At 37.7% G+C, this 19405-nt stretch overlaps 1 protein-coding gene across 3 annotated transcripts in view; it reads left to right on the top strand.

Moving 5' to 3' along the window:
• GALK2 (galactokinase 2) overlaps positions 1-19405 on the top strand; it is a 140281-nt gene that overhangs the window by 5533 nt on the left and 115343 nt on the right. Inside the window, exon 1 of one of the 3 annotated variants that reach the window (XM_042942086.1) lies at positions 3992-4164. The exons of the other annotated variants lie outside the window; for them this stretch is intronic. Coding sequence (XP_042798020.1) covers positions 4112-4164 — 53 coding nt within the window. The 5' untranslated portion in view covers positions 3992-4111. Of the gene's footprint in view, positions 1-3991; positions 4165-19405 lie in introns of those variants that run through there. 3 annotated transcript variants of the gene reach the window in all.

The following is a 19405-nucleotide window of genomic DNA, read 5'->3' as shown; positions in this document are numbered from 1 at the left end:
AATATGGATAAATACCTAGCAGTGGAATGGTTGGATTATATGGTAGGTGTATGCTTAACTGTAGAACTCTTAAATTGTTTAAGTGATTTTGCCATTTTGCATATCTACCAGCAGTATATAAGAGTTCTACTTGCACCACATCCTAGTCAACACACGGTATGGTCAGTTTTAATTTTAGCCACTCTAGCAGGAGCCTAGTGGTGTATTATTGTGGTTTTAATTTGCGTACCCTTACTGACTAATTTTGAACATCTCTCCATGTGCTTATTTGTCATCCATGTATCTTCTTTGGTGAAGTATGTCTTCAGTTCTGTTGCCCATTTTTAAATTGGATTATTCGTTATTACCATTGAGTTGTAAGAGCTTTTTATGCTTTTTATGATATATTAAGGAATATTTGCCAAAACTAAGTGCACCAGGATTTTTTTTTTATGTTTTCTTATGGAAATTTTATATAGTTTCAACTCTTACATTAGGACTATGACCCCATGTCAAGTTTAATTTTTGTATATACTATGAGGTAAATGTGGTGGCTTGTTTTTTTTCTATAAATGGATATCAAATTGTTCCAGCATTATTTGTTGAAAAGATGCTTTGTTCTGTGTTGAATTGTCTTGGCACCTTTGTTGAAAATAATTGACATTTAATTCCCAACATAATTTGAGCCCTTTAAAGTATATTTTTGATAACTTTATGTTACTCTGTATTATGATTATTTTATATTCTTTATTAAGCTGAAAACTCTTTGAGGACACAACTATCTTACCTCTGAATCCCCTGAAACTAAGCATGTGCCTTGCCTGTAGAAAGTGCTCAACAGGGGTGCATGGATGCCTGAGTCAGTTAAGCGTCCCACTCTTGATTTTGTCTCAGGTCAGGATCTCATGGTCTTGAGATCGAGCCCTGTTGGGCTCTGTGCTGACAGCATGGAGCCTGCTTGGGATTCTCTTTCTTGCCTTCTCTCACTGTGCCTCCCCCACTTGTGCTCTCTCTCTTTCTCTTTCAAAATAAAAAAACATTAAAAAAAAAGAAAATGCTCAATAAAAATGTGATATGTTTAAGTAAACCCTAGCATTCATGATCCCTCACCTCTTTAGGTTGAGACATATGGTTGCCCCAAATAGGCTCATAATTTGGCATCCTTTCAGACTGATACTTTAAAAAAAAAAATGTTTAGTTATTTTTGAGAGACAGAGAAAAAGAGAGCATGAGCAGGGGAGGGGCAGAGAGAGAGGGAGTCACAGAATTTGAAGTAGACTCCAGGCTCTGAGCTATCAGCACAGAGCCTGACGTGGGGCTCAAACCCACAAACTATGAGATCATAACCTGACCCAAAGTCAGAGGTTTACCAACTGAGCCATGCAGGCGCCCCCAGACTGATCATCTTAAAAGTTTTTTTTGATGCATTTATTTAGAGAGGCTGAACACCATATGCTAGAAGGCAAAAAAAGAGGACTCCTTTTGTATTAATTAAGATCTGGACAGGAAACTCATAATATACTCAGGGGGGTTAATTAAAATTTTAATGAAGGCACGGGGGCACTTGCCTGGCTCAGTTGATAGAGCATCAGACTCTTGATCTCAGGGTCATGAGTTCAAGCCCCATGTTGGGCATAAAGCTTAAAAAAAATCAACTGGATTTAATTTAACTTAAAAAAATTGATGTTATTTCTAAAAAAAAAATTAATGAAGGAACTATTTACAGAGATGGGGACAGAGATGAGGTCAGGGTTGAGGGAACCAACAATGATGGTGAAACACCCAGGGAATAGCAAGCATCAGGCTCTTTACCACCTCTTGAAGGCTTGAAGGGGCAAAGGGAAGAAATGGTTCTACTAGAGCTCAGCAAGAGCAGGAACCCTGTAAAATTGACCTTCCAACAGCAGCTGTGGTTGTAGAGAAACACAGCTACTGCCATAGCTATAGCAAAGGTGTGGTTTTGGGCATGGGTGTAGGAGGGTGGTGATAAATACCTTAACTTTGGCTGTAGCATGAATTATATACTTCACTTAGGAAGGAATTTTCTCTCTTTCAAAGGCATTTAAATTGGTGACTACCTGTTGTTGTTGGAGCATATCCCTTCATTTTTTTTTTTTTTTTAAGTAGGCTTCATACCCAGCATAGTGCCCAATGTAGGCTTGAATTCAGGACCCTGAGATCAAGACTCTGATGTTTAAACAACTGAGCCACCCAGGTGCCCCTCCCTTGATCTTACCAATCAACCTAAGTGGCTTATCAAAATGTTATTTCTACCTACATTTAATACCCACTCTTTCCTGAGAGGAGTTCTGATAAATAGTTTGCATGATCTCATTACATTCCCATCTAATAGACTGATGGCCTTGCTTAGTTAGTGCCGCTTTTAATCTACATCAGTCTCTTCAGTTGGAAAAAAATGATGGGTTGTAAATGCATGGTGCTTACAGAGAACTTAATAAATGTTTTATCTTTAACTCAATCAACTACTCATATTAACCCTTCAGAATGCTTTATACTGCAGTTGCATCTTTTATCTCTAAAATTGCCATAGGAGGAATGTGCAGAAAGGATGTGAGGCATGTTAGTTTTCATTCCTTACACTGACATTGACCTTGTAAAAAATGTCTCTTGTAAAAATACAATTACACACTTTTAGCAATGTTATTGTTGTTTGCCATTTTGGCATCTCTAATGCCCATTTGATTTTATTCCCACCCAAAATGGTGACCATACATCCTAGGTTTATGAAATGAACCACCTACTTTTCAGAATGGTGTGTGGTGTGGAGGCAAAGCAGGGAGCAGGCATAATTATACTGTAATTCCAAATTTGTCTTTGTTTCTTTCCTTTCAGAAATTCTGTAAGTTCTTTATGTTTTGCATCAACCCTCGCATGATTCCCCTGTGAACTAAAGCAGCAATGACAGTGCTCAATTGACAATTCAAGCTTTGCTACCAGTTAAGAGTGTGGCCTTAGGAAGTCACTTCACGCTTCAGTTGTTCATTCAGTTCATCTCGCCAGGTGCTACCTAGAAATACAGTTCCTACCCTCAACTTGCTTACTTTGTCGTAGTGGTAGTGATGGTGGAGATGGTGATACAGATAATAGTACAAAAGAAAATAAATATATGGAACTTATGAGAAATCTGAAGGAAAGAAAAATACAGTAGAATGATGGGGTGGGAATGATATGCTTTTTGAGTAGGGCATTTGGGATTTCTCTAGGTAACTGAAAAAATGAAGGGGTTGAACCAGATGCAAAGGCTCTTGCAGTTTAAAAGACATGTATTTTCTTTCTTTTTTAAAAAGGTTTTTTTTTTTTTTTTTTTTTTTTGAGAGAGAGAGAGAACCCATGCAAGTGGGGGGAGGGGCAGAGAGAGAGAGAGGGAAAGAGAGAATCCCAAGCAGGCTCTGCAATGAAAGCACAGAGGACCCGGGGCTCCATTTCACCCACGGTGAGATACTGATCTGAGCCCAAAGTCAAGAGCCAGACGCTTAGCCTACTGAGCCACCCAGGCACCCCAAAAGACATGCATTTTCTTCTTTTCACTATTGTGTTCTGGGAAGTCCCACTGATGCCTCCATTCTTATTGCCTCGATAAGCAAAAGTGTTTAAATCAAATGCATCAATTTTATACCACCCGATTTTGAAATAATCCACACAAAAGGTAATAACTGAACAATTTAGTGTTATTTAGGGGTGTAGCTGCTGGTCATGAAAGAAAAAACCCTTAAAAAGAAGGAAAAAAAAAAGGAACGGAAAAAGCAACCTGGGGCAATAGGTTATGATTGTATTCTCAGACTTAAGCCCCAGGGCGCAGAAAATAAACCTCCTTAGCTTCTTCCTAAGCGCTGGGCACAGGGGCCCCCGCGAGTCCCGGGTCCCCCGGAGCTGAGCAGCACGGCGGCTGTACCTGACAGCTGCTGCGTGGGCACCAAGCCTTGGAGCCCAGGGAGGAGGAGCCGTAGGCGGGGCCGACTGGAAGCGGCCACCTCAGCAGAGCTGCAGGATTTCCGCAGGGTGAGGGCTGCTGTCGCCCGGAAGAAAAGACGCCTGCAGCAGATGTCTCGTGATTACCTCGGGAGCTCGGTTTCGCCAGTTGACACTGGAAGAAAGAAGGATCTAGCGAAACATGGCTACGGAGGGCCCTGCCACGCGTCGAGTCCGAGTGGCAGAACATCCCAGGTGGGGGAGAGGAGATGACGCGTTTTGGGATCGCCCGGGTAGGCGAGGTGCAGACAGTGTCCAGGACTTCTGGCTCTTCGCTGGGGGCTTCTTTTGCTCCCGGGAGTGGACAGAATCCCTGGGATTTTCTGAGGCCGCGCGGCTGGGCTTGAGAGAAAGACCACGCCGCAAACACTTTCCACCCTGATTCCTACCAAGGGTTGAACGTTTTTCTTCATCCATGCAGATCCTTCTTTTCTCTTTCTTGCTGAAGGTGGTACACTCTTTGTGCTGGGCTTTAGCAGACGTGCCCAAATTAACTTTGAACCCCTTCTTTCTTTTTCTTGCCTGCCGGCGGATAGTGCTTTTTAAAGTCTCCTTTCTAAAATACTCATTAAAAACAAACATGCAAAAAGCCCCAAACCAAACCCTCCAAACAACCCTCCCATACCTTGGTTTCTGCATCCTTTTAAATAAACCATAAAATCTATGAATTGTCACTTACGGACTTAATCTGCTGCCACTACCTAGCTACAGGATAACTTTGCTTAATGATACCTAATGGAGGATCGTTTCATTTGAGGGCATCTTGCAGATACTTTGTAGAAATACTTCCGACCTAGGCCAGAAATCTCAGAGTGAAGTCTCTAACCTGCTACATATTAGCCTGTAGGCTTTTCTAAGTTTGGTTTCTGTCTCCCTTTGCTGTTTATAATTTTTACGTTTTTCCCTGTTAACTTTTTTCTCTGACGTTAAGTCCTTTAGCTCTCCCTACTTCCTGGTTTCTCACTGTCCTGTGACAGTTGATAATATTGTAACTTCCTAAAACTTGTAGATGCTTTTTTCACCCTTAAGAAAGCAAACATTGGGTCTTTAGTTAGCTAAAAGAAACATACTTTTTGGTTATGGAGACCAGCAGGGCTTTAGACTACCTATGTCTCTGGCCTTGCGAGGTACTATTGCCCTTACATACTTGAATGAATTAGGACACGTTGTGAAATAAGATTCATAAGGAATTTGTCATATGGAAACAATCTTGACCCTTGTCAAGTTTAGTTTTTTACATAAAACATATCCATGTATAAATTTCTTCTGTGTTTCCATTTGATATGATTTAATCATAATGCTTGATATTTCCATAGTTACCCTGTGGGGTAAGGGGAATGGTGGTAACATGTACTTCACTAAAAGTGAAGAATTGTTTCCTAGGTTTCCTTAGAGTTGTTTCTTGCCTTTTTATGACTTCCATAATACTCATTCATGCAACAGGTATATATTAATATTTATCATTCTGTGCAAGCTGCTGAAGAGATCATAGTAACAGTCAGATAATTGTGCTCTGCCACTTTCTTTTCACTTGTGCATGAAATACAGTTATAAGCTTCAAGCAGTGTTTCAGCCACTTACTCATTTTAGCAGGATGAGTTCAGTTAAATCTAGATAGTATATCTATAAACCTGCCTAACTGGTCATATATTGCAATATGCTAAAGGGGGAAAAATGCATAAGGCCCCCAAGGCCAGACTGTCTTCTTGGGAATTCCTGCTGTTTCTTTAGAATGACTCTTCAGTTTCACAGGGCACATGACCATCTGAGTAAAGGCACTAGTCAACCACATTAAACACTTCAGGAATCTTAATTTCTTTTTTATTCTTTTTATATAAATACCAAATAGAAATAGAAGCTCTTTTTTTCTACCTTCTAATCTTGCATGTTCCCTGTACTGTAAGACTGCTTCACATTCTAGCTTTGCATTTTTAGCAGTGGTGTGTCTTCTCTTTTTCTTCTTTTTAGAATTAATTTTTGGTTTCTTGGATTATTATTCTTTTTTTGTAACAGCTTTGATATATATTGATATATAATTCACATACCATACAGTTCACCTATTTAAAGTTTATAATTAAATGGTTTCTAGTATATTCACGGGATTGTACAGCCCTTTCCATAATCAAAGTTAGAATGTTTTCATCATCCCCCAAAGAACTCTGTATCCTTTAAACTATCACCCCCAGCTCCCTGCCCTAAGCAACCACTAATATAATTTCTGTCTCTATAGATTTGCTTATTCTGGACATCTCAAATAAATGGAATCATGTAATATGTGGGGTTTTGTGAACTGGCTTCTTTCACTTAACATAATGTTTTCAAGGTTCATCCATGTTGTAACATGTTATCAGTATGTTAATCCTTTTTATGATTGAATAGTATTCCATTGTATGATGCACCACATTTTTGTTTATTCATCGGTTGATGGACATTTCAGTTGTTTGTACTTTTTGGCTCCATGAATAATGATGCTGCATGAATGCATTCTTAATATGAAAGATTTGTATTATTTAAAAATATGTTCATTAAAGCTTGGGGCACCTGGGTGGCTCAGTCAGCTGAGTATCCAGGGTCATGGGATTGAGCCCCCCGTCGGGCTCTGCTCTGAGTGCGGATTCTCTCTCTTTCTCTCTCCCTCTGCCCGCCTCTCTCGGGTATATATATATATAATATATATATACATATATATATATATATATATACATATATATACATATATATATATACATATATATACATATATATATATATATAGCTTGAAAATCCTACAGTTCCTTTCTTCAATATAGTCTCTGATTCCTATCCTGTGCTGCCAATTCTTACTCCCTTCTTAGAAGTTATCCATTTGGGGGCGCCTGGGTGGCGCAGTCGGTTAAGCGTCCGACTTCAGCCAGGTCACGATCTCGCGGTCCGTGAGTTCAAGCCCCGCGTCAGGCTCTGGGCTGATGGCTCGGAGCCTGGAGCCTGTTTCCGATTCTGTGTCTCCCTCTCTCTCTGCCCCTCCCCCGTTCATGCTCTGTCTCTCTCTGTCCCAAAAATAAATAAAAAACGTTGAAAAAAAAAATTAAAAAAAAAAAAGAAGTTATCCATTTGGTTTATATTCTTGTAATATCATTTTATCCTTATAGTATCACTGTATCTTTACATCATTATTACCATTTTTTACAAAAATGGTAACATTATATCTCATGATCTGTGAGTTTGAGCCCTGTGTCAGGCTATGTGCTGACAGCTCGTTGCCTAGAGCCTGTTTCAGATTCTGTGTCTCCCTCTCTTTCTGTTCTTGCAGCCCCACTTGCACTCTGTCTCTCTCTGTCTCTCAAAAATAAAGATTAAAAAATTAAAAAAAAGTGGTATCATTATATTCATAAAAGTCAAATCATATTTGTTTTTCCTGTTACTTTTCTCCACTTAACAATATTTCTCAGAGATCTTGGCATATTAGTCCATACAGACTTATTTCACTGTTTTTACAGCTGAGAAGATTTCATACTATGAATACCATTATTTATTTAACCACTCTACTATTAGAATGTACATTAAAGTTTCAAATTTTTCACTGTTATAAACAATGCTGCAGTAAACATCTTTGAACATTTTTGTGGATACTTCTTAAAGCTCATTTATGGAAATGGAATCAGGGTCAAAGTTAATAAATATTTAAAATTTTGATAGTTCCTGCCAAATTGCCCTGCAAAAAAGAGATGCTATTAGATTATCTAGTTCTTGTTGGTTTTAAGGAACTCTTTATGTATGTGAGGATTTTTTTTTTTTTAATTTTTTTTTTTTCAACGTTTTTTATTTATTTTTGGGACAGAGAGAGACAGAGCATGAACGGGGGAGGGGCAGAGAGAGAGGGAGACACAGAATCGGAAACAGGCTCCAGGCTCCGAGCCATCAGCCCAGAGCCTGACGCGGGGCTCGAACTCACGGACCGCGAGATCGTGACCTGGCTGAAGTCGGACGCTTAACTGACTGCGCCATCCAGGCGCCCCAATGTGAGGATTTTTTTTAATGAATGTATGTAGTTTTGGATATAAACCATTTGTTGTTTTGTATGTAATATATATATTGTTCCCAGTCTAGCACTCTTCCTTTATCTTGATGATGTCTTTTGTTGTGTAGACATTTTGTACTTTATGTATTCTAGTACAGTGTTGAATGATAGCACTTTTGTCCTGATTCTGATTTCAGAGGGGAAGCTTCTAATATTTTGTCATCAAATAAAATGTTTACTATTTCTGGTAAATAGCCTTTATTAAATTTAGGACATTTGTTTTTCTTTTCTAACATGTCCATGGCCTTTTTTCTTATTTTAAATTTTATTTAAAAATTATTAGTAATGATTATTGAATCTTTTTTTTTTTTTTGCATATTTTTGAGAGGATCATGGAATTATAGTTTTTCCCTTTTATGCTGTTAGAATAGTGTATTTCATCAATAGATTTCCTGGTGCTATCTTTATATTCCTGGAAAAAACTCCTGTTTGGTTACAAATATTATAAAATAATGTGTGTTGGATTAACATTACCAATATTCTATTTACTTTTTCTCTGTTTCCACAAGTGATAGTAGCCTATATTTTGCTTTTGGGGGCTGTTTTGGCAAGTGGGTTATTCTGGCCTCCTAAAATGAGATGGGAAGGCTTTCCACAGCTTCTACCGTTAGAACCATTTATAAAAACAAAGAATTGTCTTTCTTTTAAGGTCTGGCTGAACTAACTCATAACATTTTCTGGGCCTTATTAAGGGGATTGTTTCTGACTACTTTTTCTGTTTCTCTTCTGTCAACTTTTAGAAATTTGTACTAAGAAGAAAAAAATCACCCCTTTGTTTAGATTAAAAATTTTTTTTAAAATCTCTTTTGAATCTATAGTTGTCTCTTATTTCTCATGTTGATTTTACTTAAAAAAATTTTTTTTTGATTTTTTTTTTTTTTTTTTTTTTTATAATTTATTTTTGAGACAGAGAGACAGAGCATGAGCAGGGGAGGGGCAGAGAGAGAGGGAGACACAAAATCTGAAGCAGGCTCCAGGCTCTGAGTTGTTGGCACAGAGCCTGACGCGGGGCTCGAACTCACGAGCTGTGAGATCATGACCTGAGCTGAAGTCGGACGCCCAACCGACTGAGCCACCCACGTGCCCCATATTGATTTCATATAGTGAGACTCAAAACTTTTTTCTACATTATTGTTTTTATCAAAGAACCAGTTTGTAATTTTTTTTACCATGTCTGCTATTTTCCCCCTAGTTCAGTAAATTCTACGTTTATCTTTTAAGTCATTTCTTTTCATTTCTGTATTGCTAGTTTCTTGTGCTATATGCATACTTCATTTATTCTCATTATTTCTTATTTTCTTATATTCACTGAAGGCCAGTACCATTATGGTTGCATCTTACAAGTTTTGGTATATAAATCCCTAATTTTTGTTATATTCTAAATAATTGTAAACTTGGTTTTAATATCTACTTTCCCTCAGCTTTATCTTGCTCACTAATTTGTTCGTCAGCTCTTCATTCTACTATTCAGCTCATCTACAATTTAAAACAATTTTTCCTTCTTTATGTTTTTATTTTTTATTTGAGAGAGAGAGAAAGAGCGTGTACATGCACACAAGCTGGGGAGGGGCAGAGAGAGACAGAGACAGAAGGTCTGAAGCGAGCTCTGTGCTGACAGCAGAGAGCCCAACGCTGGGCTCGAACTCACCAACCATGAAATCGTGGCCTGAGCCAAAGTCAGAGGCTTAACCCACTGTGTCACCCAGGCACTCCACCATCTACTATTTTTATTGTCACCATCATGATTTTATTTTCCAAGATCTCTAATATAATTATTGTTTCATTTTTACATTTGAATTTCTGATCGGGAGGAATTTATTGTGGTGGAAGGATTGAAGTAGGATTAACCCTCCCCCCCTTTAATAACAATTATCTATACTTTGAAATGCCATTTTTAATGTTTATTAAATTTTCAAAATAACAGTTATAATAATAACTAATAATTATTTCATGCTTCTAAAACCCTCAAAACAAACCTTTGCTGTGAGTTCTGTTATTATCCTCAGTTTGTATTTGAGGAAAGTGAGTCATAGAGTTCACATAAATTACCATTATAAGGGAGGAAAGACTTTTTCTCTACCCTCTTAGGTTTAGTAGCTTGGGCTCTGAGGGTTAAACTGACAAGAGATAGATTAACAGGAGAAAAGGTTTATTTCACACACACAGGGGGCTTCACAGAAAAGAAGTGAAATCCTGGGGCAGCTGGTGGCTCATCTGTCAAGCATCCAACTCTTTTTTTTATTTTTTTTTATTTATTTTTTTTTTTTTAATTTTTTTTTTTTTCAACGTTTTTAATTTATTTTTGGGACAGAGAGAGACAGAGCATGAACGGGGGAGGGGCAGAGAGAGAGGGAGACACAGAATCGGAAACAGGCTCCAGGCTCCGAGCCATCAGCCCAGAGCCTGACGCGGGGCTCGAACCCACGGACTGTGAGATCGTGACCTGGCTGAAGTCGGACGCTCAACCGACTGCGCCACCCAGGCGCCCCAAGCATCCAACTCTTAATCTCAGTTTAGGTCATGATCTCATGATTCATGAATTTGAGCCCCACTTTAGTGTGGAGTCGGCTTGGGATCCTCTCTTTCCCTCTCTCTCTACTCCTGCCCTGCTGGTGCTCTCTCTCTCTCTCTCAAAATAAATAAACTTAAGAAAAAAAGTGAAATCCTAAGAAGCTGTTGGTTCTAGGAGCTTATATACCATTTTAACAAAGGATGATAGATTGTGAGAAATGACTAGACAAAGGAAAGCGGTTTGGGCTTTTAGGGGTGGTGAGTTGTGGGACTATATGGGGGAAACCTTACTAAGGTAAGGGTTATTATAGTAAGTTTTGTTCATGTACACCCCAGTCAGTGAGGTCTTCAGTAATGAGTCCTCTCTTGGTGTGGGAGAGGGGAGGAGAGACAACCTCACAGAGGCAAGGGAGAAATTATGCCCTGCTTTTAAGCAGATGGAGGGAGGGTAGGAGCTCCTCTGGTGTCTGCTGTTTCTTGATTGCCTTCAGCTCAAAGTAATCCTATGTCAAATGGCATATTTCGGAGTGGCATTATTCTGATCCCCTTCACCATAAGAATACATATTAACCAATTATTCTTAAATTAGCAGTAAAAATTAATATTTTTTGTAATGCCATGACTAGGTATCCTGATATTGAAGAGAAAACAGAAGCACAGACAGGATAGGAGACTTGCCTAAGGTCACAATGGCAAACTAAAGATACATGTCTCCTGAAAAAAAAAATTTTTTTTACAGCTTATTTTAAGTAGGTACCACACCCAATGTGAGGCTTGAATTCACGACCCTAAGATCAGGAGTCACATGCTCTACTGACTGAGCCAGTCAGGCACCCCATTTCTCTCCTGAAATTTTAATTCTTTCATCTCTGCATATGGTCTAGCCTTAATGGTCACCCTAGTGTCCTCTGAGAATCAATCCATAGAGTAAAATCCACTTCATTTACTGCAGTCATATTTTTTTCTCAAGTTCTGTTACTAAAACTGCTGTTAAAACAAACAAACAGACAAACAAACAAACAAATAAGGATTTTAAGTCAAAAGCCTTCAGAGCACCAGATTCAGCAATTTGTGTGGTAATGTTTTGGCCAATTCTGCCTTTAACAGTGTAATCTTTGTAGGAGCTGTTATTTTCACATTGAAAATGTTCATTGTACTCTTCTGGGGGCCAGGGGTGGGCAATACTTTAAGTGACTACATTTTAAGAGATGGAGTCTCGCTGGTGACTAACCCAGAGTGGAAAATACAGCTACTTCCCCAATTACAGCCATACTCCTTCATTATTAGAGGATTAAGTATGAAGCTTGGAAAAACACTGTAGACTTCAGTTCTTTCTATTCTTAGATATACTTTTCTTGTTTCCTTCTATAGCCTCCATACATTTGAATTTCAAAGGGAGGAATGTTGAATGGTAAGCCTCCAGTGCTGAGCAGTTACAAGAAGGCATGGACAGGCTGCCTTCCTGAGATAGTCTGGGAAAATGACACATGTGGTACCTCAAAATTATTTTATTAAAACACATTTTAGGAGTCTTGTTCTAACTCTGCTGTTAGCACTCCACCTTGTTTGTGTTCAGCAGAACTTGAAGTTTGTCTGCATATGATTTTCACAAGCGAAACAACTTGAACCTCTGTTGAGGCTAGTGTAGTTATGGAAGCAAGAAAGCTAGTACTTATCATATGCTTCTCCCTATTTCTCACTTTTTCCCTCTTATTTAAAAAAATTTTTTTTAAATGTTTTATTTATTCTTGAGAGAGAGAGACAGAGACAGAGACAGAGTGTGAGTAGGGGAGGGGCAGGGAGAGAGGGAGACACTGAATCTGAAGCAGGCTCCAGGCTCTGAGCTGTCAGCACAGAGCCCAACGTGGGGCTCGAACCCACAAGCTGGGAGATCATGACCTGAGCCAAAGTCAGATGCTTTACTGACTGAGTCACCCAGGCGCCCCTTCACTTTCTCCCACTTCTAATTGGTCACCAATTCTTATGGATTTGACTTTCTTAATATCACCTTAATTTAATTTTCACCCTTCTCTGTCCCCATCAGCCCTTCCTCTTAGTTTACTACAAATGGCCATCTGTTGGATTTCTTTGTTTTTGCTTTGCCTTCCTATAACCCATCTCTCAAATACTTGAAAACGTGAGTTTTTCAAGTGTGAAATTGATTAATATCACTCCATCGCTTCTCGGCCTTTTGGCTAAGATCAAGTGTGATTAATATCACTTCATCCTTAAATGTGTATTCACATCCATTGTCTATGGGTTAAAAGCCAGGTTCCTCAATATGGTATACCAAGCCTTTTAAGATCTGGGGCTTGATTACCACCAGCCTCTTCCTCTGATGTATTAAAAACCCTAAATATAATTTTCTGAATGCAGCATGCTGGGTCTTTTCATTTACCTAGAATGCATCACCCCATCCCATTTGTTTAACATCATCTTTTAAAATTCATTTTAACTATTATCTCTTTGAGGAGCCTTCTCGAATTTATGCTCTCCCTTCTAGGTTTATTTTACCATCCACATTCCCCCTGGTAGGGAGAAATCTCTTTTCTCTGTGCTCCCAAAGGACTGTATTTGTCTGGCTTATCATTCTATTGTCTCTTTGTATTGTACTTTTTAGCTTAACTATCTTTTCTGCCAGATTTTTATAATCCCTAGAGAGCTATTATTAATTTTCTTTCTAAGTAGAGTGCTTAGTAAAGCATCAGTAAATGCTTCTTTTGTTTAAAATAAACTTTTTATTTTGAAATAATTTCACACTTCCATAAAAGTCAAAATATAGTATAAAAATTACTGTCTACTCTTATCCCAGATTCCTCAAATGGTAGCATTTTACCATATTTGCATCATCAGTTTTTCTGTTACAATTTTTCCTGAATAGTTTGAGATTAAGTTGAAGACATGATGGATGCCTCTTTGATATTAAAATTTTGAGTGTGTTTCCTAGAAACAAGGATGTTTTCCAACATAACCAGAATACAATGATCAAAATCAGGAAATTAATACTGATACAGCATTATCTAATTGACAGGCCTCAAAGTACCACCAATTATCCCACTAATGTCCTTTATAGAAAAAGACCTTTTTTTTTTCTTGGTCAGAATCCAATCTAGGACACATGTTGCATTTAGTTGTTGTCTTTTAAATCTTAAAAAAATTTTTTGTTTAATGTTTATTTATTTTTGAGAGAAAGAGACTGTGTGTGAGCAGGGGAGGGGCAGAGAGAGAGGGAAACACAGAATCTGAAGCAGGCTCCAAGCTTTGAGCTGTCAGCACAGAGCCCAATGCGGGGCTTGAACTCACCAACTGCAAGATCATGACCTGAGCCGAAATCAGAAGCTTAACTGATTGAGCCACCCAGGCACCCCTAAAACTTTTTTTTTTTTTTTTAATTGTGGTACAGTTGCTGTGTCTTTTGTATTTCATGATTGGTTATTTTATAGAATATCTCTCAATTTGGGTTGTAGGAAAAATTGTAAAAAACTTTGAAAAAGACCAGAAGATTACTGGGTACATCCCAAGAGAACCAGAAGTTGCCCAAAATACCCTTCTAGGTTACCTGATTTCTGTGTGGCTGGGAGCCTTTTGTTATATTCAAGCTTGTTTACAGGTCTGTAGGTCATAGAAAACTGAGAGCAATGCAAATGAATCTTGTCCACAGAAATTGCAAACTGTGCCTGGTGGAGTACGATTCACTGTACCTCCCAGCTATTAACCAGTTTTGCCGGTTTGCATCTGTTTGTAAATTCATTTCAGCATTCCTTAGTTGACTGTACATGAGTGGTACTTTGGATTCTACTTCAACTGGTTATAATATCATACTGGTTCTGTCATTAATGAGAGAAGTAAAATATTTAACATTTTCATTTAAAATCTGTGTAAGAGTCATGATTATACCGAGTTTATCTAATATTTACAATTAGATTCACTTCATCCATTTTTGGTAGGAATACTTAAAAAATTAATTTTGTTTTCTTAGTACATCATTATCAGGAGACACACGAGGCCTATTTGTCCCATTATCAATGCTGTTCATTTGGATCACTTGGTTAAGGAGACACCGGCCTGATTTTTCCACTGCAAAGTTACTATCCTTTTCTTCCATAATTACTAAGGATATTTTGGTGAAATACTATAAGAATATGTTAATATTCTGTTCTTATCAAACTTTCATTTACTGGTTTTAGCATCCATTGATGACCCTTGCCAGTATCAATTATTACTATCATGGTCACCAAATGGTGATTTTCTAGTGTTTAATTTTTTTTTTTTTTTTAACATTTATTATTTGGCATTCTAGTGCAATGAAGTGTTTCCCTTTTCTTCCATTTATTTATGTCAGTGTGGACTCATTGGTTTCTATTTTATTCTGTGGGTTATAATATGTTACCCTTATTGCTATTTTGATGCTCAAAATTTTCAATATTTGGGCAGTGGGAGTTTCCTTATGTGAGCTCTTGTGACTTGACATGTCACTATCATTGTTTAAGCACTTCCCAACTTTCTGGCACAGCAAGATGTTTCAGGTTTCTCCCGTACTTTTTCTGCCCTGGTGCTGGAATAATTTCTTTAATGAGCTCTGGTTTCTTTTGAAACCAAGATCTGAACACTGGGAATGCTCATTGCTACTGGGTTGTTAATGATTCTAGGCCATCTCAGCATATCATTTGCTCTTTTCTTTTCTTTTCTTTTTCCTTTAATGTTTATTTGTTTTTGAAAGAAAGGGGGTGGAGCAGGGGAGGGGCAGAGAGAGCAAAACAGAAGATCTGAAGTAGGCTCTGTGCTGACAGCAGAGAGCCTGACGCGGGGCTTGAACTCACGAACTACTGGATCATGACCTGAGCTAAAGTCAGACGCTTAACCAACTGAGCCACTAAGGCCCCCCTCACTTGCTTTTTTCTTATAACAAATTATTCTAGAAGTCACTTGATAAAAATTTCTGGAAACTGCTTCTAGAAAAGTTTCTAGAAAACTGTTCTTTTCTTATAATTTCATAGTACTTCATTTTGTAAATAGGCCATACTTTATTCAAAACTCTTTTATAAAAGAATATTTAGGTTTCCAGTATTTTGTAATTATAACCAATTCTTTAATAAATAATCTCATGCATATGTTTTTTCATACTGTTGGGGGTAATCCTTCAGGGTAAATTCTTAGACATAGGGTTTCTGGGTAGAAATGAATGCCAATATAGTTTCATTAGGTACTGTCTAGTTTTCTTCTGCTTAATATTATTTCCCCATTGTCATTTCTTATTTTGCGTATTTGTGTTTTATCAGCCGCCATTTTATTAATTAATTAGCTAGTGGTTTGTCTATTTTGTAAAAGTTTTTTTAAAAAAAGTAAGGATTTTAATTTAATTAGGTCTACTGTTTTTGTATTCCCTGAATAATTGCTTTCTACTTTTTTCTTTCTTGTCTCCTTTCTTATGATTTCTTTGTGTTCATTTTGTTCTTTTCTAGCTTATTGAGCTGAGAATTTAGTTCACTTATTATCATTCTTTCATTTGTATTGACAAAAGTGTTAGGGCTATAGGCTTTCTTGATTGTTTTAAATGTATCCCATAGATTTTGATATATAGTGCCATTATTATTATTAGAAATTCTATACTTTCTGTTCATTTCCTCCTTCTCTGAAGTTTTTTTAAATTCATTTTGAACTGTTTTTTTAGTTCATTTCCTCTTTCACCCAAGAGTTAAAAGGCACTTTAAACATTAGTAGGTTGGAGGACCTTTTTGTGGTTTGATTTTAATAATTTCTAGTTTTACTGTATTGAGTTTAGAGTGTTGTTTTTAGTATTTTTACTTCATGGAATTTACTGATAAGTTCTTTATGATCTTATATATGATCAATATTTGTGAATATTCCATGTGTCCTTAAGTTACATTCCCCATTATCAGAGTATAATGTTAAATATATGTACACATCCATAATCTACGTTATCAATTTTGTTGTTTGGGTCTTTCTTTTCTTCCTTTTGTCCACCTGATCTGTTTTTTTTTTTTTTAAGTTTATTTATTTTGAAAGAGAGGGAGAGGGCCAGAGAGAGGAAGAGAGAGAGAATCTCAAGCAGGCTCTGCACTGCCACTGTGGAGCCTGAGAGGGGGTTCGAACCCACGAGATCATGACCTGAGCCAAAACCAAGAGTTGGGTGCTTAACTGACTGAGCCACCCTGGTGCCCCTGGTATTTTTTTTTTTTTTAAAGATTTTATTTATTTACTTTGAGAGAGAGAGAGACTGAGAGAGAACACGTGCCTGTGGGGAGGGGCAGAGAGAGAGTGGGAAAGAGAATTCCAAGCAGGCTCCATGCTGTCAGTGCAGAGTCTGATGCAGGGCTCAAACCCACGAACCCACAAGATCATAACCTGAGCCAAAGAGTTGGATGGCTTAGCTGACTGAGCCACCCATACGCTCCAACCTGATCTGTGTTTATACTGAGGAAGGTATCTTATAGTCTCTTATTGTTGGTGTATTTCTATCTATATTTTCTTACATTGTCTATAGTTTTTGCCTTATAAAAGTGGTTGCAGTTTCCTTTGAGGGCCTTTCTTAAACAGTTACCTTCATTTTGAATTGCAGCCCTTAGCATTAAGAATTTTCCTTATATATTCTTTGGTTTACATTCTATGATGTCTGATATCAGGATTACTACCTCTGTTTTCTTATTGTGTCTATTTGCCTGGAATACCTTTGCCTGTTCCTCAATATTTGGTCTTTCTGAATGACTTTGTTTTAGTGCTGTCTGTATACAACATATAGTTTGGTCCTGTTTTTGGAGCTAATTACAAGTCTTTTTGTTTTAATAGGTGAGGTAGGCCCATTCACATTTATTGATGTAACTAACATGTTTGATTTTTAACTCGTTTTATTTTATAATTATGTATTATAATATAGTTTCTTTTATTTAAAAAAATTTTTTTAACATTTATTCATTTTTGAGAGTGAGAGAGACAGAGCATGAGTGGGGGAGGGGCAGAGAGAGAGGGAGACACAGAATCCAAAGCAGTCTCCAGGCTCTGAGCTGTCAGCACAGGGCCCGATGCGGGGCTTGAACTCACGGAGTGCGAGATCATGACCTGAGCTGAAGTTGGATGCTTAACCGATTGAGCCACCCAGGCGCCCCTATTTATAATATAGTTTCTGAATAGTTTCTGTGTTTCCTTATTTACCAATTTATATTTATCTGTCTGCTTTCTTTGCCCCTATATTTTTTGAAATTTCTTTGGTGTTTAGGAAGATTTATATTCTTGTTCTATTGGTTATCTTTATACTTATGTATCTTTTTTAATGCTCTGAGAAAGCAGAGGACTTTTCTTATTTAGCCTTTTACTATTTTCTATGTCCATTTTCTTTCATTGAAAAATGTAAACATTTTAAATAATTCTATCTAGAATTTGACAGACACATAACCTAAGTTTTTTCAACCCTCTCTATAAAATGGAAGATGCAGGGCAGAGAGTACCAGGGTTTAGCAGCATCATTAAGATCACCCCAGTGCTCCAATAGTGCTTCCAGTCCTGATATCAGCTAAAGAGACTAAATATTTAATTACCTACCATCTCTCATTGCTTTTAGTGGGTTCTTATTCACATGCTCTAGAATAGAAACAGTAAGGAACCCAAGAATCTAGCATTTCTTAAACAAATCCTTCATGCCAGCCTGAAGCTAGACCCTTTCCACACTCCCTTATTTAATCTCCTAAATAATTCTGTGGGATACATATTTACACTCCATATAAAGAAAATGAGCTTAAGGAATTTCATCATGTGGCAAAGAAGGGTTTTGAACCTAGGTCCACCTGACTGCACAGGCCATGGTCTCTCTAAGAAATTGTTTTAAGTTTATATATTTTGAGAGAGAGTGAGAGAGGGAGAGTGGGGCAGGGAGAGGGAGAGACAGAATCCCAAGCAGGCTCCATGCCATTAGCACAGAGCCTGGCATGGGGCTCGAACTCACTGTGAGATCATGACCAGAGCTGAGATCAAGATCAGCTTAAACAGCTGAACTACCCAGGCGCCCCTAAGAATTTTTTTTTTTTTAGTGGTTTAATAATATCCTTGCATATACTTGTATGATAACATTAAGAAAATGTTGCTTTATCATGGTAACTGATATGTTTTAACTTTTACCTGTTGCCTATATAGCAATCAATTAGTTTATTTTATTTTTATTTTTTCTTCTCCCATACCTCCCATTTTTAAATGGGTGGAATTTTTTCTTTCCTGTGGTTTTAGATTAATCTTAGTTTTGTTGACTCTCCTCTTTTCTTTTTCACTGAGTTTCTAGTGGTCAGAGTGGTTCCCTTTCTTTCTTTCTTTCTTTCTTTCTTTCTTATAGGTAACTTAAAGTTTGTGGATTCTCTGTTTCTAGTTATAATAAAGATAAGGTTTTATATCGTTTGCTTGTTCTTGTGCTAAATCATTTTGGAGGATATATGAGGCAACTCAGATTTAGGCAGACACCATTATCCATACCTACCTGGGAATCCAGTAAATGTGTCTTGAATGACGTGCTACTGATAACCCTGTTAATTGTTATTGTTATTGTTTCCCTGCCCACATCTTCTATTGTCATCCACAGCCTTGGCTGAGGGAGTAGATCCAAGTAATTGTATTTGTAACTAAGACAACTGACCTATTTATATCAGTAAACTCACCCTCTTGTTGAAAAATAGACCAGGATGGATACGGGACCTAAACTGTCAACCAGATTATCTTTTTTGAGAATTTGAATTAATGGACACAGAGACTTAATCAGATAGTTTAGGACATTGGAGCTGTTAAATCTTATAGAGTTGAGGCCACAGTGTCATGAAACTGAAGGTATGGAGGAATAGAAACTAAGAGGCTCACAGAGGCAACTGAAAT

The sequence above is a fragment of the Panthera leo genome, chromosome B3 (genome assembly GCF_018350215.1).
Source record: "Panthera leo isolate Ple1 chromosome B3, P.leo_Ple1_pat1.1, whole genome shotgun sequence".
Classification (NCBI taxonomy): domain Eukaryota; kingdom Metazoa; phylum Chordata; class Mammalia; order Carnivora; family Felidae; genus Panthera; species Panthera leo.
Note: the sequence above shows the minus strand (reverse complement) of the source record. Positions and strands in the feature narration are given on the sequence as shown.